Source organism: Hypanus sabinus, unplaced genomic scaffold (genome assembly GCF_030144855.1).
Source record: "Hypanus sabinus isolate sHypSab1 unplaced genomic scaffold, sHypSab1.hap1 scaffold_502, whole genome shotgun sequence".
NCBI lineage: Eukaryota > Metazoa > Chordata > Chondrichthyes > Myliobatiformes > Dasyatidae > Hypanus > Hypanus sabinus.
The window spans coordinates 181,881-207,278 of record NW_026781369.1 but is presented as its reverse complement, the minus strand read 5'-3'; the positions used below and the strand labels follow the sequence as shown (position 1 = coordinate 207,278).

The 25,398-nt window shown below is 47.8% G+C and overlaps 1 protein-coding gene across 1 annotated transcript; it reads left to right on the top strand.

Annotated features, from left to right (window-relative positions):
- Positions 1-4,667: 4,667 nt before the first annotated feature.
- Positions 4,668-24,230, top strand: LOC132389211 (creatine kinase M-type). The gene is made up of 8 exons (XM_059961674.1): positions 4,668-4,780; positions 13,364-13,573; positions 15,089-15,243; positions 18,630-18,762; positions 20,756-20,927; positions 21,560-21,683; positions 22,654-22,843; positions 23,853-24,230. Exons 2-8 carry the CDS (start codon positions 13,381-13,383, stop codon positions 24,029-24,031), a joined length of 1,146 nt encoding a protein of 381 aa, XP_059817657.1. The 5' UTR covers positions 4,668-4,780; positions 13,364-13,380; the 3' UTR covers positions 24,032-24,230.
- The last annotated feature ends 1,168 nt before the right edge of the window (positions 24,231-25,398 follow it).

Below are 25,398 nucleotides of genomic sequence, written 5' to 3'. Positions count from 1 at the left end.
AAAGTTTGGAAGCCCGGAAGGCCAGATTCAAAAACAGCTTCTTCCCCAGTACTATCAAACTTCTGAACCAATCGCCTCTTTGATGTTCCCTTCCCAGAGGTTCTAGCACCATCTCAGAGTCTGACATTTCACCATGGCCACTGCTGTTGACTGTTTCAGTCTGCACAAATCCACTCTTCATTCCCTAATCACTGTATTTATCGTTGGAATTTTAACCACCGTATACACAGTTTACTCTGTGAACTTCATATCTGTTAGGAATTGTACTGCACCCTGGTGTACTTGACAATAAACTAATCTGAAGCTTAATCATAAACACAAGAGATTCAGTACAGTGGAGCTAGAAAGTTTCTGAACCTTGTAGCATTTTCTCTATTTCTGCATAAATATGACCTAAAGTGTGATCAGATCTTCACATGTTCTAAAACTAGCTAAAGGGAACCTAATGAAATAAATTACACAAAATCCATTATACTTGTTCATTTCCTTATTGAGAAAAATTACCCAATGTTACATGTATTTGTTGGAATGTTTTTTTGGAGAGCAGTGGTTTCCTTCCATGAACACCATTTTTGTTCAGTGTTTTTCTTATAGTGGACACATGAACAGAGACTGGAGATTTCTGTCATCCTTGCATTCTTTTTCACCTCCTTCAGCATTGTGCTGTTGGTGTGACCTTTGCAGGACGCCCACTCCTAAGGAGAGTAGAAGCAGTGGTGAGTTTCTTCCATTTGTAGACAATTTCTCTTACTGTGGACAGGTGAACACTCGGGTCTTTAGAAATGCTTCTGTAGCCTTTTCCAGCTTCATACGTCTCCACAATTCTTCTTCTAAGGTCCTCTGAAAGTTGTTTTGATCAAGGCATGGAGCACGTAAACAGATCTTTCTTGAGAAGAGCAGGCTCTGTCAGTAACCTGACCTTGTGTGTCTTTTACACAGGGCAGGCAGGGCACCTCTCCAACCCACACCTCCAACCTCACCTCATGGAGTGGAGCACCTGACTTCAACGCATTACCCCAGAGGTTCACATACTTTTTCCAACAAATATGTGTAATATTGGATCACTTTCCTCAATAAATAAATGAACATGTATAACTTTTTGTATTGTCAACGTTTTGGGCCGAGACCCCTCGTCAGGACTAACTGAAAGAAAAGATAGTAAGAGGTTTGAAAGTGGGAGGGGGAGGGGCGATCTGAAGGCCGGAGGGGGTGGGGTGAAGCTGAGAGCTGGAAAACTGATTGGCAAAAGGGACACAGAGCTGGAGAAGGGAAAGGATCATGGGACAGGAGGTCGAGGGAGAAAGAAAGGGGGAGAGGAGCACCAGAGGGAGATGGAGAGCAGGGAAGGAGTGATTGTGAGAGAGACAGAGAGAGGAAAAAAGGGGGGGGGAATAATAAATAAATAAATAAATAGATAAATAAATAAATAAATAAGGGATGGGGTAAGAAGGGGAGGAGGGGCATTAATGGAAGTTAGAGAAGTCAATGTTCATGCCATCAGGTTGGAGGCTACCCAGCCGGTATATAAGGTGTTGTTCCTCCAACCTGAGTGTGTCTTCATCTTGACAGTAGAGAAGGCCATGGATAGACATATCAGAGTGGGAATGGGACGTGGAATTAAAATGTGAAGCTCTCAGCTTTTTCTCCCTTCTCCCTCTTCCCTGCCTTAGTCCATGATAGAGACCTGAATCAGAATCAGGCTTATCATGATGATAACATAGAACATGGAGCATGGAACATGGAACATAGAACACGGAACATGGAGCATGGAACATGGAACATTGAACATGGAACATAGAACATGGAACACGGAACATAGAACACGGAACATAGAACATGGAGCATGGAACATAGAACACGGAAAATGGAACATGGAACACGGAACATGGAACATGGAACACGGAACATGGAACATGGAACACGGAACATAGAACACAGAACATGGAACATGGAACACGGAACATAGAACACAGAACATGGAACATGGAACATAGAACACGGAACATGGAACATTGTACACGGAACATGGAACATGGAACATAGAACACGGAACATGGAACATGGAACATAGAACACGGAACATGGAACACGGAACACGGAACATGGAACATGGAACATGGAACACAGAACATGGAACATGGAACATAGAAATCTACAGCACATTACAGATCATTCTGTGCACAACGTTGTGCCGCCCATGTAACCTTCTCCAGAAACTGCCTCGAATTTCCCCACATGTACCCATCTAAGGGTCTCTTAAAAGTCTCTATTGAATCCACCCCGACCAGCGTTGCTGGCAGTGGATTCCACGCACCCACCCACTCCCTGTGTGAAAAACTTTCCTCTGACACCTCCCCCCACCCCCGGCCCTCGTACCTACTTCCAAGCACCTTAAAATACGCCATAAATTTGTTTTTTTTTGGTGACAGCAGTACAGTGCAACAAATAAAATTACTACAGTGCTGTGGAAAGGTCTTAGGCACCCTTGCTATTTATATGTGCTAAAGACTTTTGCACAGTACTGCACATTACTGAAGGAATGTCACACTGTGAGAGACATCGAATCAGGCCGCAGGGGAAAAGGCCCTTTGAGTACCATCTGACCACAAAGCAGTCATTTTTACAACAACCCCATTTTATTCTCCCTGCACTCAATCCCTCACCTACACACTAGGGGCAATTTCAGCATGGCACTTATTGGTCTGCTAGATATTAGGAACGGAGGAATAGTGATCTTGTGAAGGCAGAAGGGATTAGTTTAACTTAGCATTGTGCTCAGTGCAGACATCAAAGTTCAAAGTTAGGTATACTCCCCTGTATGTCACTCTACCCTGAGACCCAGTTTTCTTCCAGGCGTCTACAGGAAAATAAACGAATGTATTGAATTTATGGAAAACTATACGCAACAAAAACTGAGAAAAATCACTGTGCAAAAGAAAACAAATTTTGCAAGTAATTAAAAAAGTAATACTCAGAATATGAGTGGCAGGGTTCTTGGAAGTGGGACCATAAGTTGTGGAATCAGGTGAGTGAAGTCAAGTTCTCCATGCTGGATCAGGAAACGGGCTGTTAGGAATAATGGAGGAACTGATGGCAGATAAAGCATGGCAGGGATGAAGGGAGAGGGTGGGACTGAGCGGATTGAGCCAGAATGGAGCTCCTGGAGCTAAGTGGTCTCCTACATCATTGCAAGGCATTAAGTTGAAGATATTTCCCCTCTCCAAGATCCCATCCTCATCACATTCTACATTGAGAGCATCCTGAGCAACTGCATCACTGTCTGGTTTGGAAATTGCACCATCTTGGATCGCAAGACCCTGCAGCGGATAGTGAGGTTAGCTGAGAAGATCATCGGGGTCTCTCTTCCCGCCATCACGGACATTTACACTACACGCTGCATCCGCAAAGGAAACAGCATTATGAAGGACCCCACGCACCCCTCATACAATCTCTTCTCCCTCCTGCCGTCTGGGAAAAAGGCTCCGAAGCATTCGGGCTCTCACGACCAGACTATGTAACAGTTTCTTCCCCCAAACTATCAGACTCCTCAATACTCTGAGTCTGGACTGACACCTTACTGCCCTACTGTCCTGTTTATTATTTATTGTAATGCCTGCACTGTTTTGTGCACTTTATGCAGTCCTGGGTAGGTCTGTAGTCTCGTGTAGCTTTCTCTGTGTTTTTTTTGTTACGTAGTTCAGTCTAGTTTTTGTACTGTGTCATGTAAACCGTGGTTCTGAAAAACGTTGTCTCATTTTTACTATGCACTGTACCAGCAGTTACGGTCGAAATGACAATAAAAGTTGACTTGACCTGACTTGAGTTATGCTCGAGATGTTGTCTGCCTGGGGCCAATCTTTATCCTTCAATTAGTCTCACTTGGAAGGTCATTACACATTGGAAATGTGTGTTTTCTGATTACTAGCACTGTGGGAGCTTTAGGGAGGATGATGCCTGGATTAGAGAGCAGGGTTATGTGAGCCAGGGCTTTTCTCTTTAGAGCAAAGGAGGATGAGAGGGGTACAAGAAGATATGAGAGATAAGTAGAGTGGACAACCAGAGTCTCTTTTCCCCAGGGTTAATACCAGTCGGCACAACTTTAAGGTGTTTAGAAGGAAGTATAGCAGGTAGGTATTTAGGCAGAGATGGTAGGTACAAGGAATGTTTTGGCAGCGGTATTGGTAGCGGCAGATACATTATAGACAAGCAAGACATTCTTAGGTTGGCAACGGGGTGAAAGAAAACTGGAAGGCTATATGTGACGGGTGGGGGGGGGGGGGGTTCAATTGATCTTGGATTAGTTTAGAGAGTTGGAATAGTACTGTACTGTTCTATGTTCCAAAGTATTTTAAATGTTTGAAAACGTCATTAGGTTGCGTGTTTAGGATATGCGATCCTTTGGTTCTGGCCCTCTCCCCCCACTTCTAACTTACATTAAACATCAAGGAAAGCAATTGTCAAAGAATTCGGATTCTCCGCCATCTCTTCCTTGGCTACCAGGTTTTGGGCTTGGCCATGGGAGACTCCTTTCTCGAAGGAGGTGGTGGTGGCGGGGGGTGGGGGGTGAATTTGGACAGTTGCCCGGCCAATTGGAGCCGGCGGTAGGCAAAGGGCGGTCGTGCCGTCACCAGAGACCCTAGTCGGGCAGGCTCACCTTATTGGGCAGAGGGTCGCGGTATAAAAGGGACTAGCGCGGCGCTGATCGTCCCGGGTCGCCCGCATCACAGGTAGTTCCAACAGGAGCCAGGACCAGCTACACAGACAGTTAACGTCGCCGAAGGTAAGCAGCCGGAGAGGATGCAACCCCGTCCGCATTCACCTTTTTCCATCAAAAATCTTCATTAGGCTCACTTTCTTTGCTGCAATTCAACCCGCATGTTGGTGGGACCAGGGGAAAATTGCGCACGCTTATCCAAGAGAAAAAAAACACGTTTTACAGGGAACTTAGAGATATAATAGCTGTACGAGGGAGATTTTATAAAAAACACGTTTTACAGGGAACTTAGAGATATAATAGCTGTACGAGGGAGATTTTATAAAAAACACTTTTTACAGGGAACTTAGAGATATAATAGCTGTACGAGGGAGATTTTATCTTTTCTTCTACTAGTATTTTCTCCAAACAATTTTTTTTCTGATAGTTTTTAATTGGAAACAGGATTTAACTTTTGCGTTAATGACTGTTTTGCGATGCCATGCGTATTTTATTTTAATTGATCAAACTCGCCTCGTGTTAGTGCAGTTAGGACGTTTTGTGCGATAGTCTGCGCATGATTTGCGGTTGGTTTCTGAAGGGGCCAGGAAGGAGAAGCCCTCCTGCCCTGGCGGGTCCTGCCCTTGCGCTGACTGTCTCTGGCGGCGGGGTCGGGTCGCAGCGCGCTTCTCTCTCTCCCTCGCGAAATGTCCCAGTTTGGAATAGGGTTCGCGAGACTTTGCAAAATCCTTCGCAAAGTCAGGGGAAAAGGTAGGATGCGAAAATAAGAAGTGAAAGTTAAACAACGGCAGCATTGTGTTAAGAGGCGCCGGGAGCCAGACCAGGACGGAACCGCGGAATCACTGCTCCGCGCTCCAGTGCCAGATTTAGCCAGTACGGCGGCGTTTGCAAAACTTTTGAATTTTGGGCTGGGAGAGATTCGTAGTGGCGTCGCAAGAGACTAGAATATTTACCGGGGACCTCTCAAGACAAGCGGGAGCTAATCACCACAGTAAATACCCGCTACGGGGCAAATACCGTAAGGCGTTACTGCCACCAGCGATCGGGGTTCCGATACCCATCGCTGTCTGTAAGGATTTCTTTTTACCAGCGGCCACATGTGTTTCCTCCGGGCGCTCACGTTTCCTCCCACATGCCAAAGGGTTAGTAAATTGTGGGAATGCTATGCTGGATCGGGAAGGGTTGCGCCTATTGGGCTGCATTGGTCGTCGGCGAAAATCGGCGCATTTCACTATCTTTCGGTGTTGATGTGACACATAATTTAATCTTTAAATATCACGCCGGAAGAAAGGGTGAATTTCCTTGCTTGGAAGGTCATTCGCATTAACCCGAGAGAGCAGACAAGCGCTCGGTTAAATAGTCTCTCTGACATTTTAATGCCCCTCGGAGCCGCAATGAGGATTGGAACAGCTCAGAGGTAAATGTCAGTGTCACAGTCTTCAGCTGGCTCTGGCCAATTTAGGAGCTGGGCTTCAACCTGGCTGGGGCACAGCTGGGGGGCAGCCAGATCTCCAACTCCCTCCGCCCCACGCCTCAACTCAAGCGCAGCAACCCAATAAATACCATCTGCAAAAGCCCATTGCGGACAAAACCAGAATTTGTCGGGACGGTGTTGAAATTCGTAATGAGGGGGAAGTGAACTTTCCGAACAGACGAATTCAAGGACAAACGGGGTCCAGAAGGAGAAGGAAATTGAAGGAAAGGAGGGGATGCGGGGGGGGGGGGATTAATAGCTTTTGCAATAGAAGTTTGCATCCAGCCGTGGCTCAATCTCTTATCCGAGTCGGAAGGTGTGGGTACACATCCTGCCTGCAGCCTGCGATCACTCAGGTTGAGTATCGTGTGCAAGGGCTTGTCGGTCAGTGGCCGTAGCGGCCGATCCGGGGTCCAGTTAGTGACCGGGTCTTCCCTCCGCTCCCTCTTGGACAGATCTCCCCCAGGCGTACATATTGAGCATGTCTTCCCAGCTTCCGACGCGATGTCGAATCTCTTCGGGCTGAGTGAGAGACCCGAGCGCTGAACGCTGTGCAGTCAGAAGGGTCGCCCCGCTGAGGGGTTGCTGATCCAAGACCCCGTCCGCTGGGCGCAACTGAGCCCTAATGTGGCGTTAACTGTGAGGTCGCGCCCCGACCGCGGTTTCAGGGAGCTCACGCTGCACTGATTCCACAAAGGAGTGGCTGAAAATCACCCCGCCAATGTCACCCCCACCCCACCACACATCACTTTATAGGCGTACAGTCAGTCTTGTTACTTGCACGCTGTTGTTTTTTCAGGATTGATTGCTTTTATACTTATCGTGCGCTTTAAGCTGCATCAGATCCGGAGTAGCAAGGGTCTGCTGTCCGGTGCACTGGTGTACCGAAGAATGACGAAATGCGATCTTGAATTGCCTTTAAAGTGCGCTGCAGTATCTTGGGATCAGGATGATGTAGGGAGGGGCAAGGACAGTTTCCCCTAGCCAGAAGCACTGTATCTGCGACTGGCTCTCCCCCTCCCCAAACCCCCCACCCCCCCATCAGTCGGTAATGGCAGCCCATCCCATCATAGAAAACAGAGGGTGCGGCCGTTCGTTCCACCATTTCCCGCAGCTGCCCTCTATCAATAAAAGACCATAAGGTATCGGAGCAGAATTAGGCCATTTGGCCTATCGAGTCTGCTCCCACATTCCATCAAGGCTGATCCATTTCCCACTCAGGCCCAATCTCCTGCCTTCTCAGGAAACATCCTCTCCACATCCACTCTATCTGTGTCCTCTGGTCCTAGACTCCCCCACTACAGGAAACATCCTCTCCACATCCACTCTATCTGTGTCCTCTGGTCCTAGACTCCCCCACTATAGGAAACATCCTCTCCACATCCATTCTATCTGTGTCCTCTGGTCCCAGACTCCCCCACTATAGGAATCATCCTCTCCACATCCACTCTATCTGTGTCCTCTGGTCCTAGACTCCCCACTATAGGAAACATCCTCTCCACATCCACTCTATCTGTGTCCTCTGGTCCTAGACTCCCCCACTATAGGAAACATCCTCTCCACATTTACTCTATCTGTGTCCTCTGGTCCTAGACTCCTCCCACTATCGGAAACATCCTCTCCACATCCACTCTATCTGTGTCCTCTGGTCCTAGACTCCCCCACTATCGGAAACATCCTCTCCACATCCACTCTATCTGTGTCCTCTGGTCCTAGACTCCCCCACTATAGGAAGCATCCTCTCCACATCCACTCTATCTGTGTGCTCTGGTCCTAAACTCCCCCACTATAGGAAACATCCTCTCCACATTCACTCTATCTGTGTCCTCTGGTCCTAGACTCCCCACTATAGGAAACATCCTCTCCACATCCACTCTAGCTGTGTCCTCTGGTCCTAGACTCCCCCACTATCGGAAACATCCTCTCCACATCCACTCTATCTGTGTCCTCTGGTCCTAGACTCCCCCACTATCGGAAACATCCTCTCCACATCCACTCTATCTGTGTCCTCTGGTCCTAGACTCCCCCACTATAGGAAGCATCCTCTCCACATCCACTCTATCTGTGTGCTCTGGTCCTAGACTCCCCCACTATCGGAAACATCCTCTCCACATCCACTCTATCTGTGTCCTCTGGTCCTAGACACCCCCACTATCGGAAACATCCTCTCCACATCCACTCTATCTGTGTCCTCTGGTCCTAGACTCCCCCACTATAGGAAACATCCTCTCCACATCCACTCTATCTGTGTCCTCTGGTCCTAGACTCCCCCACTACAGGAAACATCCTCTCCACATCCACTCTATCTGTGTCCTCTGGTCCTAGACTCCCCCACTATAGGAAACATCCTCTCCACATCCATTCTATCTGTGTCCTCTGGTCCCAGACTCCCCCACTATAGGAATCATCCTCTCCACATCCACTCTATCTGTGTCCTCTGGTCCTAGACTCCCCACTATAGGAAACATCCTCTCCACATCCACTCTATCTGTGTCCTCTGGTCCTAGACTCCCCCACTATAGGAAACATCCTCTCCACATTTACTCTATCTGTGTCCTCTGGTCCTAGACTCCTCCCACTATCGGAAACATCCTCTCCACATCCACTCTATCTGTGTCCTCTGGTCCTAGACTCCCCCACTATCGGAAACATCCTCTCCACATCCACTCTATCTGTGTCCTCTGGTCCTAGACTCCCCCACTATAGGAAGCATCCTCTCCACATCCACTCTATCTGTGTGCTCTGGTCCTAAACTCCCCCACTATAGGAAACATCCTCTCCACATTCACTCTATCTGTGTCCTCTGGTCCTAGACTCCCCACTATAGGAAACATCCTCTCCACATCCACTCTAGCTGTGTCCTCTGGTCCTAGACTCCCCCACTATCGGAAACATCCTCTCCACATCCACTCTATCTGTGTCCTCTGGTCCTAGACTCCCCCACTATCGGAAACATCCTCTCCACATCCACTCTATCTGTGTCCTCTGGTCCTAGACTCCCCCACTATAGGAAGCATCCTCTCCACATCCACTCTATCTGTGTGCTCTGGTCCTAGACTCCCCCACTATCGGAAACATCCTCTCCACATCCACTCTATCTGTGTCCTCTGGTCCTAGACACCCCCACTATCGGAAACATCCTCTCCACATCCACTCTATCTGTGTCCTCTGGTCCTAGACTCCCCCACTATAGGAAACATCCTCTCCACATCCACTTTATCTGTGTCCTCTGGTCCTAGACTCCCCGACTATAGGAAGCATCCTCTCCACATCCACTCTATCTGTGTGCTCTGGTCCTAGACTCCCCCACTATAGGAAACATCCTCTCCACATCCACTCTATCTGTGTCCTCTGGTCCTAGACTCCCCCACTATAGGAAACATCCTCTCCACATTCACTCTATCTGTGTCCTCTGGTCCTAGACTCCCCCACTATCGGAAACATCCTCTCCACATCCACTCTATCTGTGTCCTCTGGTCCTAGACTCCCCCACTATCGGAAACATCCTCTCCACATCCACTCTATCTGTGTCCTCTGGTCCTAGACTCCCCCACTATAGGAAACATCCTCTCCACATCCACTTTATCTGTGTCCTCTGGTCCTAGACTCCCCGACTATAGGAAGCATCCTCTCCACATCCACTCTATCTGTGTGCTCTGGTCCTAGACTCCCCCACTATAGGAAACATCCTCTCCACATCCACTCTATCTGTGTCCTCTGGTCCTAGACTCCCCCACTATAGGAAACATCCTCTCCACATTCACTCTATCTGTGTCCTCTGGTCCTAGACTCCTCCCACTATCGGAAACATCCTCTCCACATCCACTCTATCTGTGTCCTCTGGTCCTAGACTCCCCCACTATCGGAAACATCCTCTCCACATCCACTCTATCTGTGTCCTCTGGTCCTAGACTCCCCCACTATAGGAAACATCCTCTCCACATCCACTCTATCTGTGTCCTCTGGTCCTAGACTCCCGCACTATAGGAAGCATCTCTCCACATCCACTCTATCTGTGTGCTCTGGTCCTAGACTCCCCCACTATAGGAAACATCCTCTCCACATCCACTCTATCTGTGTCCTCTGGTCCTAGACTCCCCCACTATAGGAAACATCCTCTCCACATTCACTCTATCTGTGTCCTCTGGTCCTAGACTCCCTCACCAGAGGAAACATCCTCCCCACATCCACTCTTTCTGTGTCCTCTGGTCCTAGACTCCCCCACTATAGGAAACATCCTCTCCACATTCACTCTATCTGTGTCCTCTGGTCCTAGACTCCCCCACTATAGGAAACATCCTCTCCACATCCACTCTATCTGTGTCCTCTGGTCCTAGACTTTCCCATCGCAGGAAACATCCTCTCCACATCCACTCTATCAAGACCTTTCACCACAGGTTTCAATGAGGTCACCCCTCATTCTTCTGAATTCCAGTGAACACAGGCCCAGAGCCCTCAGACGCTCTTCATTCGACAAGCCGTTCAATCCTGGAATCATTTTTGTGAACCTCATTTGAACCCGCTCGAGTTTCCAAGATAAAGGGCTCACAACTGCTCACAATACTCTGAATGAGGCTTCACCTCAGCTTTATAAAGTCTCGACTTTACACCCTTGTTTTTCTATTCTAGTCCTCTTCAAATGAATGCCAAAATTGTAATTGCCTTCCTCATCACTGACTCAATCTGCAAATTAATCCTGCACGAGGTTTCCCAAGTCCCTTTGCACCTCAGATTGGTGCATTTTCTCTCCATTTAGAAAATAGTCAACCCTTTCATTTCTTTCTACTTAAGTGCATGATCACACACTTCCTGACACTGCATTCCATCTTTGCTCATTCTCTTCATCCATCCAAGTCCTTCTGTAGCCTATTTCCTCAAAATTACCTGCCCCTCCACCTATCTTCTTATTGTCTGCAAACTTTGCAACAAAGCCATCAATTCAATCATTCAAATCATTGACATATAATGTAAAAAGAATCAGACCCAACACAGGCCCCTAATGAACACCACTAGTCACTGACAGCCAACTGGAAAAGGCTCTCTTCATTCCCACTCTGTCTCCTGCTTTATCCATGCTGGAATCTTTCCTGTAATACCGTGGGCTCTTAGCTTGATAAACAGCCTCCTGTGTGGTATCTTGTCAAAGGCCTTCTGAAAATCCAAGTACACAACATCAACTGATGCTCCTTTGTCTATCCTGCTTGTTATTTCTTCAAAGAAATATCTCTATCAAATCTCCTATGCTGCCGGAAATAAAGTCCTAACCTGGTTAATCTTTCCTTATAACTCCGGTCCTCCAGATCCAACAACATCTTAGTAATTTTTCTCTTCACTCTTTCAATCTTATTGTTATCTTTCCTGTATGTAGCTGAACAGAACTATACACAATAATCAAAATTTGTCTTCACCAACATCTTATACAACTTCAGTATCACTTTCAGGGAACCCTGTACTGGTAGTCCTCAGTCCCTCTGTTCTACAACTCTCCCCAGGTCCTACCATTCATTGTGCATTTTTAGCTTGAGAGAGAGTTCCATTGAAACCTATCAAATATCAAAAGGCCTAGATAAAATGGAGAGGATGTTTCCTATAGTGGGGATATCTAGGACCAGAGCCTCAGTATACACGTTTGTCCCTTTAAAAGAGAGATTAGGAAGAAGGTGATGAGCCACTTTCAGTTGTGGAAGCCAAAACATTGGATTCAGGTTAACTGGAAGACACTGGGACCAACACATTTTGGCCCAATTAAGCGGCTGCCCTGATTGACCGAAGTTTCATGGAAAGAGTTAAAAGCTATAAAAACAGACAACCTACCATTTAACAGTAACAAATTATGTATTTAAATGAAATACAGAACAAAATAGAACATTACCAATATTACTACAGTACTATAAAGCTCTGTATTAGCTCCTAATAGTTATTGATGAAGGAATTAATCCAGAGTACACTGCCCTGTTCTTTTGATTGACTGTAAATGAACAAAATCAGCGCAGACACCTTGTGCAGATAATGAACTACCTTCATTGCCTTCCTTCATGAAGTAAAATATTACTGCTTTTTAATTGGGTCCCAGTGAATAACATAACACAAGCATAAGTTAATAACTCCAAGCACAGTGCAGGGTGTAAGAGCCCACAAAAGTGCACGTGATTGACACTACATAGAAACTGCTGCATCCTCCAAATCTTCATTTTCTCAGGTTAACATTCAAGCTGATTGTCAATACCTTCAACATCTTCATAGGTCCTGACTTGCTGAAGAAATGAATTTATTTCATTTTCACTTCTGAGCATTTCTGGCATCTCGAAGCCTGAATGCTTGAAACTATGGTGAGCAAAACGGTTCTGAATTGTCTTACTGCTCATTTCTCTCCAAATACCAGAGACAAAAGTCACTGCTTATGAACACAAACACACACAACTGATGTTATTTATCTACTCTTCGCCCTAGGTACTGTGTAGCATCTAACGGCCATATCAGTGCACGCGACTGATGCTAGTCTGAAACTGTTCGGCAACAGTCTCCAGTGCTGATTAAATGACGTAATGAAATGACGGAAATTTCATCCCTTTCTCCATTATTTTTGTTCTTTAAGAGTTGTCCCAAATAAACAGCTTTCCTGATTAACCAACAACCCTTTTAACTGAATCCACTACATTTAAAATGGAAGTTGAATGGTTCTGGATTTGTAGGGGTGTCAGATATACGGGAGAAGGCAAAGTACAAACTTCAAACTGAATTTATTATCAAAGCGCATATATGTCACCATACACAACCCTCAAATTCCTTTTCTTCCGCATTCACAGTAAACACAAAAAACACAATAGATTCAATGAAAGGATGCATTCAACGGGATGGACAAACAGCTAATAGGCTAAGTTAAAACAATAAATTGCAAATACAAAAAGAAAAGGAAGAAAAAATATAATAATGATAAATAAGTATTGAGAACATGAGATGAAGGCTTGAAGGTGAGTCCGTAGGTAATGAGAACAATTCAGAGGTGGGGTGAGTGAAGTTATCCCCTCTGGTTCAGGAGAATGGGATTGAGAGGGAAAATAAATCAGCCAAGAGGAATGGCAGAGCGGACTCGATGGGCTGAATGGCCTAAATCTGTCTTATGGGATGGTGGTTGAGTGACTCCAGAATGCTAACAACAGATGCCGTTCTCTCAGCTTGCCGATCTGCCACCATGCCTTTCGGAAACACTCACAATAAGTGGAAGCTGAACTATTCAGCAGAGCAGGAATTCCCTGACCTCAAACATCACAACAACCACATGGCCAAGGCTTTGACCCTGGACATCTACAAGCAACTGCGGGACAAGGAGACCCCCAGCGGCTTCACCCTCGATGATGTCATCCAGACTGGTGTGGACAACCCAGGTGAGAGAAGGTGTGGTTAAGCAGGTAAACACTCTGGGCACATTGCATGCATCTATCCTGCTCTTGCTAGTGGTAGGGGAGTCATTGCCCAGATATGGCCCAGCTACAGGTTGATGGGACTAGGCAGGATTAGACTAGATGGGCTGAATGGCCAGTGCTGCACTGCTCTCTGACTCTGATCTTAACGTAAACTGAGCGATTTCACAGAATCAGGTTCACATCGTGATGTTTGTTGTTTTGCTACAGCACTACAGTGCAATACATAAAATTATGAAAAGTTACAAAAGGTATATAAGTAAACAGGGCAAAAGTGCAATAAGTATTCATCGGTACATGGACCATTGAGAAATCTGATGGCAAAGGGGTAGAAGCTGTCCCTAAAACATTGAGTGTGTGTCTTCATGCTCCTGATGGTAGTAATGAGAAGAGGGATGGTGAGGGTCCTTAATGATGGATACCTTCTCCTTGAGGCATCAATGTTTGAAGATGCCCTCAGTGGAGGGGATGCTTGTGCCAGTGATGGAGCTGGCGGAATCTATTACCCTATACAACCTCACTGGAGCCCCCAGAACAGATGGCGATGCACCCAGTCAGAAATCTCTCCACGGTGCGTCTGTGGAAACTTGCTGGAGGCTTTAGAGATGCTAAAGCTCCTCAAACTCCAACTGAAGTCTAGCCGCTCCTGTGCCTTTCTCGGTGCGGCATCCATCAATCTGTGAGACCCTGAGCTGGTGACATACCTCTCCCGTTCCTGCCACCAGTTGTCCCGAGTGTCCGTTCTGCAGGCCTCTTGGCTTCAGGCAATGTCACAGAACGGACCACGCAACCAATCACATGGAAGATAAACCGAGGCATAAAGAGCACAGTTTCTCCCAGATTTGGGAGGAGGAATTCCAGATTCTATTGAGGGGGCCCCTCCGTCGACTGAAGTCACAGTCCTCAAGGAACAGTTATAGCCACAGGTGGGAAAGAATTGGAGATGATGAAGGGAAAAGCTGACAGATGCATGAGATTAGAAAGCAAGGTTAGAATTTTAGAGTTGTTCTGTTGCAGTGGTCAGAAGCCCAGTGGGACTGAGTGGGGCAGTGACGTGGATAAAGTGAATGGAAATCTTCCGCATTGGATGTGCAAAAAAAACAAAGGGTATAGATTTCAGGTGAGAGGAAGGAATATTAAAGGGTAAGTTTTCTTACACAGTGTTTGATACCTGGAAAGTGCTGCCAGAGATGGTCCCTGTGTTCATGAGGTGTTTAGACAGACGAGCTTCAGAAGGATATGATCCTAGTGTGGAAAACAGGGTTAGCCTGAGCGGGATGAAACTTCAGCGTGGATGTGATGGGGAGGAAGGTCGAGTTGTGTTGGCCGTTAACACAAACAAGGCGTTTCGCCGTACCTCAGGTAAATGAGTGAGTGTGAGTCTGAATGCGACTCTGCACAGGGGTGAACCGGTAATCGGCCACTGAGCTGCACCGTCCTGATCATTATCCATCCGTACACCCCGTCTCCGTCTTCCAGGTCACCCCTTCATCATGACCGTGGGCTGCGTTGCCGGTGATGAGGAGTCCTACGAGGTCTTCAAGGCGCTGTTCGATCCCGTCATTCAGGACCGCCACGGTGGCTACAAGCCAACAGACAAGCACAAGACTGACCTGAATCATGAAAACCTGAAGGTTTGTAGTTTGCCGCAGTGAAAACTTCCCGTCTTCTGGGGGCGCACGTCTCTCATGGTCCCAGAGCGCAGAGAAAGCCTTTACTTCCTGAGGGGGCTGGTGAGAGTTGGTTTATGCTTATCAATAAGCAAGACCTTCTACAGACACAAAATGGAGATCATCCTAATGTGCTGCATCACTGTGTGGCACAGAAACTGCACTGCGGCGGAGAGCAGAGCTCCACAATGCAGTCATAGAAAAGTACATCCCAGAAACAGGCCCTTCAGCCCATCTAGTCTGTGACAAACCATTTAAACTGCCTACTCCCATTGACCTGCACCGGGACCATAGCCCTACCATCCACGTACCAATCCAAACTTCTCCCAAAAGTTGAAATTGAGCTTCCATGCACCACTTGCACTGACAGCTCGTTCCACACTCTCATGACCCTCTTGAGTAAAGATGTATCCCCTCATAGTCCCCTTAAACTTTTCACCTTTCACCCTTAACCCATGACTTCAAGTTGTAGTCCCACCCAACCTCAGTGGAAAAAGCCTGTCAGCATTTACCCTATCTATACCCCCTCATAACTTTGTATACCTCTATCAAATCCCCTCTTAATCTTTTGTGTTCGAAGGAATAAAGTCCTCACCTGTTCAGTCTTTCCTATAACTCAGGTCCTCCAGACCCGGCAACATCCTTGTAAGTCTTCTTTTCTCTTTTTCAGTTTTATTTACATCCTTCCTGTAGGGAGGTGACCAAAACTGCACATAATACTCCAAATCAGGCCTCACAAACGTCTTGTAAAACATCAACATAACATCCCATCTTCTGTATTCAATACTTGATCTGTGAAGGTCAATGTGCCAAATACTTTCTTTACAACCCCATCTACCTGTGACAACATCGGCAATGAATTATGGATGTGTATTCCCAATCCCTTTGCCCTGCCACGCTCCTCGGTGCCCTACTATTCACTGCCTAAGACCTACTGAACTGCAACGCCTTGAACTGACCACTCTGACTTTCCTCTGCTAGTTGACTATCTGTTGCTGAGGGGGGTGGTGTGGGTACTCTGTACAGGCTACTTAATCCCTTTCCCCTTCCTGACTATTACCCTTGGGTGCAACTACCTCTCTCTGCCCTATCCTGGATGATCCAGAGTTTATCCAGTTCCAGCTCCAACACCGAGTGTTAGAAGCTGCGGCCAGATGCACTTCTCGCAGGTGTAGTCGCCAGGGGCACGAGAGGTCTCTCTGCCTTTCCACATCCCGCCAGAGGGACATTCCACTATCCTGCCTGGCAACTCTACTGTTCTTACTGTGCAAATATAAAGAAGGAAAAACAATAAATAAACTGGGGGAAAATCCACCTACAGCTTTTAGCCTTCTCTCACTCCAGCCTCGAAGAGCTGAAGTCTCAAAATCCCCACTGCCCACTCTGAGGAAGACCAGTCCAACAGTGGCCGCTCCACTTGCCCCTTTATTTTGTTCTTGCCAATAAATCCCGATCACTGATTGGCTGCTGCTCAAAACACCAAACCGTGGTGAATCAATGCCTTACGCGTGATTTGGCGACCCTGAGTGAGCTACGCCTCCTCATCGCTGACTGCTCAAAACAAAACAATCAGTTGTGTTTACATTGTGTTTATAGGGTTGCTTCTAGGATTGTTTTCTTGTTTTTCTTTTATTGGTTCTTTTATGCTTAGTGTGTTTTTTAATGCTGCGTCTGCTCCAGAGTAACAAACATCTTGTTCTCCTTTCCACTCATGACAATAAACAATCTTGAACACTGCCTGGATTAGAGAGCTCGTCTCATGAGGATAGACTAAATGAACTGGAGCTTGTGTTTTTGAAGGGAAGGAGGATGAGAGGTGACTCGATGTAAGTGTAGAAGAAGTAGAGATCAGGCAGAGCAGTCCAAGCGGCATCCTGGTAAATCTCCTCTACCCCTCGCTAAAGCTTCCACATCCTTCCTACAACGAGACAACCAGAACCGAACACAATATTCCGAGTGTGATCAAAGATGAGCAAAAAGGTTGAAGCGATTGTTGTGGGAAATAATTTGTGTACACTCGATGGTCACCTGTACACCTGCTTGTTAATGCAAGTGACTAATCACCAGTCATGTGGCAGCAACTCAATGCATGAAAGCATGCAGACATGGTCAAGAGGTTCAGTTGCTGCTCAGATCAAACATCAGAATGGGGATGAAATGTGATCTGAGTGACTTTGACTGTGGAATGATCGTTGGTGCCAGATGGGGTGGTTTGAGTACCACAGAAACTGCTGGTCTCCTGGGATTTTCACACACTGCAATCTCTAGAGTTTACAGAGAATGGTGTGAAAAACAAAAAAAAAACATTCAGTCAGCTGCAGTTCTGTGGGCAAAAATGCCTTGTTGAAGAGAGAGGTCAGGGGAGAATGGCCAGACTGGTTCAAACTGTTGGGAACTCAAACAATCACGTGTTCCAACAGGGGTTTGCAGAAGAGCATCTCTCAATGCACAGCATGTTAAACCTAGAAGGTATGCATGGACAGTATAATAGCAGAAGGCCACATACATACACTCAGGAGGTAACTAATAACGTTGCCACTTACAAGTCTAATTTTTGTTCTGTGTTGTCTGAACCTTTGTCCCTCTGATCTTGCTGCAGGCAAGTTTGCCTCTGTACCTGCCCAGATCACAATCAGAAAACTGGTTTATTTTCATGGACATATGTCATGAAACGTTGTTTTGTGGCAGTACGGTGCAGTATATAAAACACTGCAATTCACAGTGAGGAACATAGTTCAAAAATAAATACATTTTGCAACTATGGACCGTGGGGAAATCTGATGGGTGGGGTACGGGGAGGGGGTGTTCCTAAAATGTTGAGCGTCATGACACCATAAGAACCGGAGAGGAGCATGGTATCATAGTGAAACAGTGTCACAGCACCAGCGAAGGGGGTTCAGTTCCCGCTGTTGTCTGTAAGGGGTTCGTACGTTCTCCCCGTGACCGTGTGAATTTCCTCCGGGTGCTCTGGGTTCCTTCCGTATTTCAAAGGGGTAGAAGGTTAGTTGGTCTCGAGGGTGTAATTGGATGGCGAGGGCTCTTTGGGTCGGAAGATGCCGTTACTGTGCTGCATTTCCAAATCAGATAAAAGGGAATGACTATGCCAGAGAGAGCACAGTAAAGATCACACAAGGATGTTGCCGGCACTGCAGGAGAGACTGGAGAGATTAGATAATAGATAGACAGGCAAGGCAGCATCTTGCAGGAGTTTCTCCAGCACCTTGTCTGGACTTCCAACATCTGTAGTGTCTTGTGTTTAAAACGAGTAGGTAGTGTTCAGGGATCTGATGGTGGAGAGGTTCCTAAAATGTTGACAGCGAACCTGAGTTGCCCGTTGTGTTCTCCTCTAGGGCGGGGATGACCTTGACCCTAACTACGTCCTGAGCAGCCGTGTCCGCACTGGCCGCAGTATCAAGGGCATTGCTCTGCCACCTCACTGCAGTCGCGGGGAGAGACGCCTCGTTGAGAAGCTCTGCCTAGAAGGTGAGGTCAACAGCAGGGGCTGGGGGAGCTGTTGATGCGGGGGAGGAACAAGAGTGGGCCACTTTGTTCAACGTTCTTCCGACATGCAGCTTAAACTCATGCCGGGTCCAAATTGGTCTCAACTGGGCAGTCATTCCCATTTGGGAGAGGATGGTACAGGCCTTTGGTCTGCAATGTTGTGTAAACCTACTCCAATCAATCTAACCTTCCCTCCTACCCAGTCCGTAGCCGTCTAAGAGTCTCATAAATGTCCCTGACGTTTCAGTCTCTACCACCACGCCTGGCAGCCCGTCCCAGACAGCCACCACTCTCTGTGTAAAATCCCTACAGTACCTTTGATATTGCCCCTAAACTCTCCGCCTCTCACCCTCTGGTACCGGACACTGCCACTCTGTGAAAAAGGCTATCTGTCATCTTTTACATCTTTATAAAGTCACGTCTCACCCTCCTTCGCTCCAGAGAAAAGCCCCAGCTCCCTCATAAAGCGTGCTGCCTAATCCGGGGTGTGATTTGTCATCTTCGGCCGCCACTAGAGGAGGTGCGCGTCAGCTGCCTTCTTGAACTGTGTCACTTCTAGTGGAGATGAGCTCCGGGGAACAGACCCAATGAAAGACGGGAGGAACCAACAAGTGGTGGTGTCCCCCTGCACCTACAAGACCATAGGACATAGGAGCAGAATTAGACCATTCAGCCCATTGAGTCTGTCTGCCTTTCCATCATGTCTGATTTATTACCCCTCTCAACCCCATTCTCCTGCCTTCTCCCTGTAACCTTTGACACCCTGACTAAGATGAACCTATCAATCGCCTCTTTAACTATACCCAGTGATTTGTCCTCCACAATGAATCCCAAACCATCTGGCTAAAGAGATTCCTCATTTTCTCTGATCCAAGGGGCTCCCCTTCCATTCTGAGGCTGTGCCCCCCCCCCACTATTGGAAATAGAGGTTCTCGGTGGCCACTTGTTCGAGGAACTGGTGCGTGGCAGTCACACACTGCGGCCGCCGCCGTTGGGAGGCTGGTACGATGTGCTGCTTCACTCTGAATGTTGGCGAGGCTCTCGGGTATTACTGGGGCTGCTCTCGCTCAGGCAGAACTTCTCAACACGCTCTTGCCTTGTGCCTGGTAGATGATTCAAAAGCTTTGGAGGTCATTGGAGTCGCTCGCCACAGGACTCCCAGCATCTTCCATGTGGATCGATACAGAAAGGTGCTGGAGGGACCCAGTGGCTCAGACAGGGAAGGCCGAGATGTGGATATGGAGAGGATGTTCCCCTGAGTGGGGCAGTCTTGGATCAGAGGGCACAGCCTCAGAATACAAAGACAACCCTTTAGATCAGATATGAGGAGGAATTTCTCCAGCCAGAGGGTGGTGAATCTGTGGAATTCATTGCCACAGGTGATTATGGAGGACAAGTCATTGCGTATATTTAAAATGGAGGTTGACAGGTTCTTGATTAGTAAGGGAGTCCAAGGCTGTGGGGAGAAGGCAAGAGAGAGGGGGATAATCAATCAACCAAGATGAAATGGAGGAGCCTACTTGATGGACTGAATGGCCAAATTCTGCCTCTGTATCTTTTGGGTTGAGGGAAGGAGATGGACAGTAGGCATTTTGTGTTGAGAATTTACAGCTGGACTGGAGGATGGAGGGGAGATGGAGGTGGTGGGAGGGGTTGGTGGGGGCAGCGCGGTAGCATAGCGGTGAGTGTATCTGTGCCGGTGGCCAGTGCTGTCTGGGAGGAGTGTGACCGTGTGGGTTTCCTCCCACACTCCAAGGGCGTAGATGGGCATTGTGGGCTGGAGTGGTCTGTTATCGTGCCATATCTCAAAACAAACAGACAACAAAATAGATAGCTGACAGGTGGAGGGGAAGGGAATAGTGACTGTGCTCTGCGTGTCAGGGACGTGATCGGTGGATGGTGGAGGGAAGAGTGGGACGCTCTCCCGATCTGAGTGGATGTCCGGTCTGTTCTGATCCTGAACTCTCCTCGACAGGTCTTGCCACCCTGACTGGTGAGTTCCAGGGCAAATACTACCCTCTCGCCACCATGAGTGATGCGGAGCAGCAGCAGCTGATCGATGACCACTTCCTCTTCGACAAACCCATTTCTCCCCTGCTCCTTGCCTCCGGCATGGCTCGTGACTGGCCTGATGCTAGGGGCATCTGGTAAGTCATTGGGGGAATACTCTGCTTGCCGTGGAAATGTATCCAACTGGTCAGAGCCCAGAAGTAGACCATTTGGCCCCTCTCCCCCCTGCTGGGCTAACACGTATCCTTGTCAAGCCTCTGTAGCATGGTTGTTGCCAGTGATTTTTATGTTAGGATGTACAGCACTAAGAGGCCATTCAGCCCAAAGACTCCATGCTCCTTTCCTTTCTTCCATGCTCCACTGCCCTGTCCTATCAGATTTCTCCATCTTCAGCCCTTTACCACTCCAGCCTATCACCTGCTAGCTTCTTCATGTGGTGTACATTACAATAAACTCATCTGAATAGGATGTTAAAGTTTAATTATCTAGGTGAGTGACCCATCACCACCCAGCTCCTCACTTCATCCCACCTCCCCCTCCCCCTCACCTAGTCTCACCAATCATCTGCCAGCTTGTACTAACCTTCCAATCCTGATCAAGGGTTTGGACCGAGTCGTTGACCGTTTATTTCCTTTCATAGAGAGAGAGGGTGGGTGTGTGTGTCCTCCAGCCCACTGACTGACCACGTGCTGACGCCCGTGTCACTGATTGCTGCCCCGGTGCTGAGCTATCAATGGTAGACTTACACCCCCCGTCCCTCTCGAAACAGGCATAACAATGACAAGACGTTCCTGGTCTGGGTGAACGAGGAGGACCACCTCCGCGTCATCTCCATGCAGAAGGGCGGCAACATGAAGGAGGTCTTCAGACGCTTCTGCGTTGGTCTGAATAAGGTGAGTAGAGCCTGAGTGGGTCCTTGGCTCTGCCAGCCTCCTCCTCCATTTCCCAAGGTGGTGGCTGATCCGGTTTGGTGACCTCATTCCTGCCACTAGAGCAGCGGATGAAACGTTGGTTACGGTACACGCTGGGCGACTCGTGTGGCCAAGGTTCACCCTCTCTCAGTGGTCCACAGAGGGCAGAGTCCAGGATTACATGACAGGGCAGGGCAGAGTTTGCAGCCTCAGAGTTACAGACAGAGTAGTGAATGTGTTTTGCAATTGCGCTACCATTGACAGTGTTTTTTATAAAGAAATTATTTAAAATCCTTGTCAGTCATGGTTGGATTTGACCCAGAACCTTTGAATTGCTGCTCCACTGCCCATGTTGTATGTCGGATATTTCTTGGTCAAGTGCCAGTGTTGTTGGTGACCAGGGCAACTCTGAACATCCCTAACCTTAGGACTGAGTCATCCTGGAAATCCCACTTGGGCTGCTTGGCAGATGGCTCTGTCCTGTCAGGAAAGGGTTAAGACAGGGAAGAAGGGTTTGTGTGAGAGTGTGTGTATGTGTGTAAGAGATTGAAAGGGAGAGGGTGTGCCTGCGTGACAGGATGTGGGCGTGTGTGAGCGATGGAGGGTAGGTGTGCGTCGTCCATTACCCACACTGAGTTGCTCAGGTGAGCCTACGGGCCAGTGAGAAGGTATGCCACTGTGCGGTTTAGAGGGACTTGGCCCTGAAGTGGAGCAAATGGGACCCGCCAAAGTGGACAACCTGGTCAGTCTGGTCAAGTCAGGCCGAAGTGCCTGTTTCCGTGCTGTATGACTCGATGGCATTGAGCCGGCAGCTCTTCCTGGAGAAGGCGTCCAGTGGGAAGCGGGAGAGAGGATGGGAGCGGATGGGGGTGTGGTGGGAGAGAACTCGCACGGGATAGTGTAGATGGGGAAACACGGTGTAATCTCATTCCAACTTCCTCCTTTGCTGCAGATCGAGGAGATCTTCGTGAAGGCTGGCCGCGGCTTCATGTGGAACGAGCACCTGGGTTACGTCCTGACCTGCCCCTCCAACCTGGGCACCGGGCTGCGTGGTGGTGTCCACGTCAAGATCCCCCACCTGTGCAAGCACGAGAAATTTGAAGAAGTCCTCAAGAGAACGAGGTTGCAGAAACGTGGCACTGGTAAGGGTTCAGAGTGACCTCCCGTCCCTGCCTCTCAGTCTGAGACCAGTTATCTGGCAAAAGCTACAAGTAGGACCATTCAGCCCATCGAGTCTGTTCCACCACTCAATCGTGGCTGATTTAATTTCCCTCCTAATCCCATTCTCCTGCCTCCGCCCTGCAACCTTTGACACCCTCATTAAAGAAGAACCTACCCAATTCCACTTTAACTACAGTCAGTGGCTTGGCCTCCGTAGCTATCTGCGGCAATGAAATCCACAAATCCACTGCACTCTGGCTTCCGAAATTCCTTCTCATCTGTTCCAAAGGGATGTCTTTCTATTCCAAAACTGTGAGGGGGAAAATCACGCCGTCACAGGGAGAGCACTATCAATACTTCTACTGCACTATAAAACTGTGTACGAGCTTTAACAGTTATTGACGGAGGAATTAATCCAGTCTACACACTCGGCTGTGTTCTTTTGATCGACAGGAATGCAGTGCAGATCATGGAGTGTCTTCATATACTGCTATCGATAACCGCATTCTCCAAATTTTCATTTCCATTGTAACATTCCAGATGATTGTTGATACCTTCAAATCCTCCATCGTGTCTAACTTGTTGAAGTAGTGAAATTGTTTCATTTTCACTCCTGACCATTTCTGGCATCTCCAAGCCTGAATACTTGGAAGTGCAGTCAGCAAAACAGTTCTGAATTGTCTTAGTAACTTCTTTCCAACTATCAGTGACAAAAGTCACTGCTTTCTGAACACAAACGCACACAACTGATGCTACCTAAAACCTGTTCACTCTACGTATCATGTAGTCTCATGGTCGCACAACTGACGCTAGTTAGCAACTTCAGCAACAGCCTCCTGTCCCAATTAAGAAGCACAGTATCCCAAATAAATGAGGGGAATCCCAATTACTTCTCATTCTTTAAGAACTGAACCACGTAAGCCCAATGAACTGGAATTGACTGATACTGATTTACTTTGGTGGCATGAATTTTTCCCATTTGTTCACTAGGTGGAGTCGATACTGCAGCTGTGGGCAGCGTCTATGACATCTCCAACGCCGATCGCCTGGGCTTTTCTGAGGTGGAACAGGTCCAGATGGTGGTGGACGGTGTGAAGCTGATGATCGAAATGGAGAAGGTGCTGGAGAAGGGAAAGAGCATCGATAACCTGATGCCAGCCCAGAAGTAGATCAGCGGTGGCTGGAGGGGCTGCCACGCTGAGCTGCCTTGGCTGCGAACTTCGAACTTTGGGGTCTGTCACTCCGATCTTTCCCGGCCACAGCTCTCGTGCCTCAGCTGAGGATTCCATCTCGCAGGAAGTGGGAGATCGGTTTCATCATGTTAAGATTTACTAGACACATTTTAACCTTGATGGCACGTTAATAAAAAATGGCCCTATGTCTGTGTTCTCTTGTTTTGTGTTAATAGATTTGTCAACTCCAGAAATAGGAGTAAAGGGTCATAGAGTACTACAGCACAGAATGGAGCCCTTTGGCCCATCTCATCCATGTTATCATGCCTAGTATAATCAATTCTATCCTGGTCAAACCAAGTGATTCCGAGTTGTTCCAATGATAAACGTACGAGTCGTTGGTGAGGCTGCACTTGGAAGACAGTGTACAGTTTTGGTCACCCTGTTGTACGAAAGATGTGGTTCAATTGGAGGGAACGGAAGGAAGATTTACATTAGCCAGGACTCAAGTGCCTGACCACATCCTTGTGGAGATGGCGGCTAGGCCGGGTCTTCCTTCCTCGGAAGATAGGAAAATGAAGATCTATTACAGAAGTGTTTTAAATTATGAAAGGCATAAATGACGTAAGGTGGATGTCCAAAGCTAGGGGCCATAGATTTAGGGTGTGGGGAGAAGGATTTAAAGGGGAACTGAGGGGAAACTTTATCATGCAGAGGGTGTTAAAGATATGGAATGCGGTGCTAGAAAGAGGCTGAGGCAGGCACAATCATGTCATTTAAGAAGCAGATGGAGGGATGGGGCTCAGAGGAATATGGGCTAAACACAGGAAATTGGAACTAGCTGGCTGGCATGGACCGGTCGGGCTGAAGGGCTTTTAACCATACCATATTGTTCTATGACTCTAATATTTTAGTTCAGCCCCCTCCTCTCACACTTGGCTGGTTTTCGTTCACAAACATACCAATATTTATTGGCCTTTGTGGGCAATTCTGGAGTAAGTCCTATTGCCCTTGGACTGGAGTCACGTTCATGCCAGTCCAGGTTAGAACAAGAAATGCCTCTGCGCGGAGCAGGATTTCAGTGCTTCAATCACGACTTTGTAAGAAACGCCACATCAGTTTGGTTAACTGAACTGGAATTCCGCAGGAGCAGAGACTTGTGTCTGCAGAGGACGGCCGGTACTACAACACAGCATTACTTGCTGCTGCTTCAGGTTGTTTGACTGGGGCCGAGGCTTCATCTTGCGGGAGTGGCAGGGGAGATCGCAGGACCATTGGATGCCTGATACCTGTGTTCGGAATGCCACGCAAGAGCAGGCACGATGGCCCACAATGCTATGCCAAAATAATTAAACACCTAACTA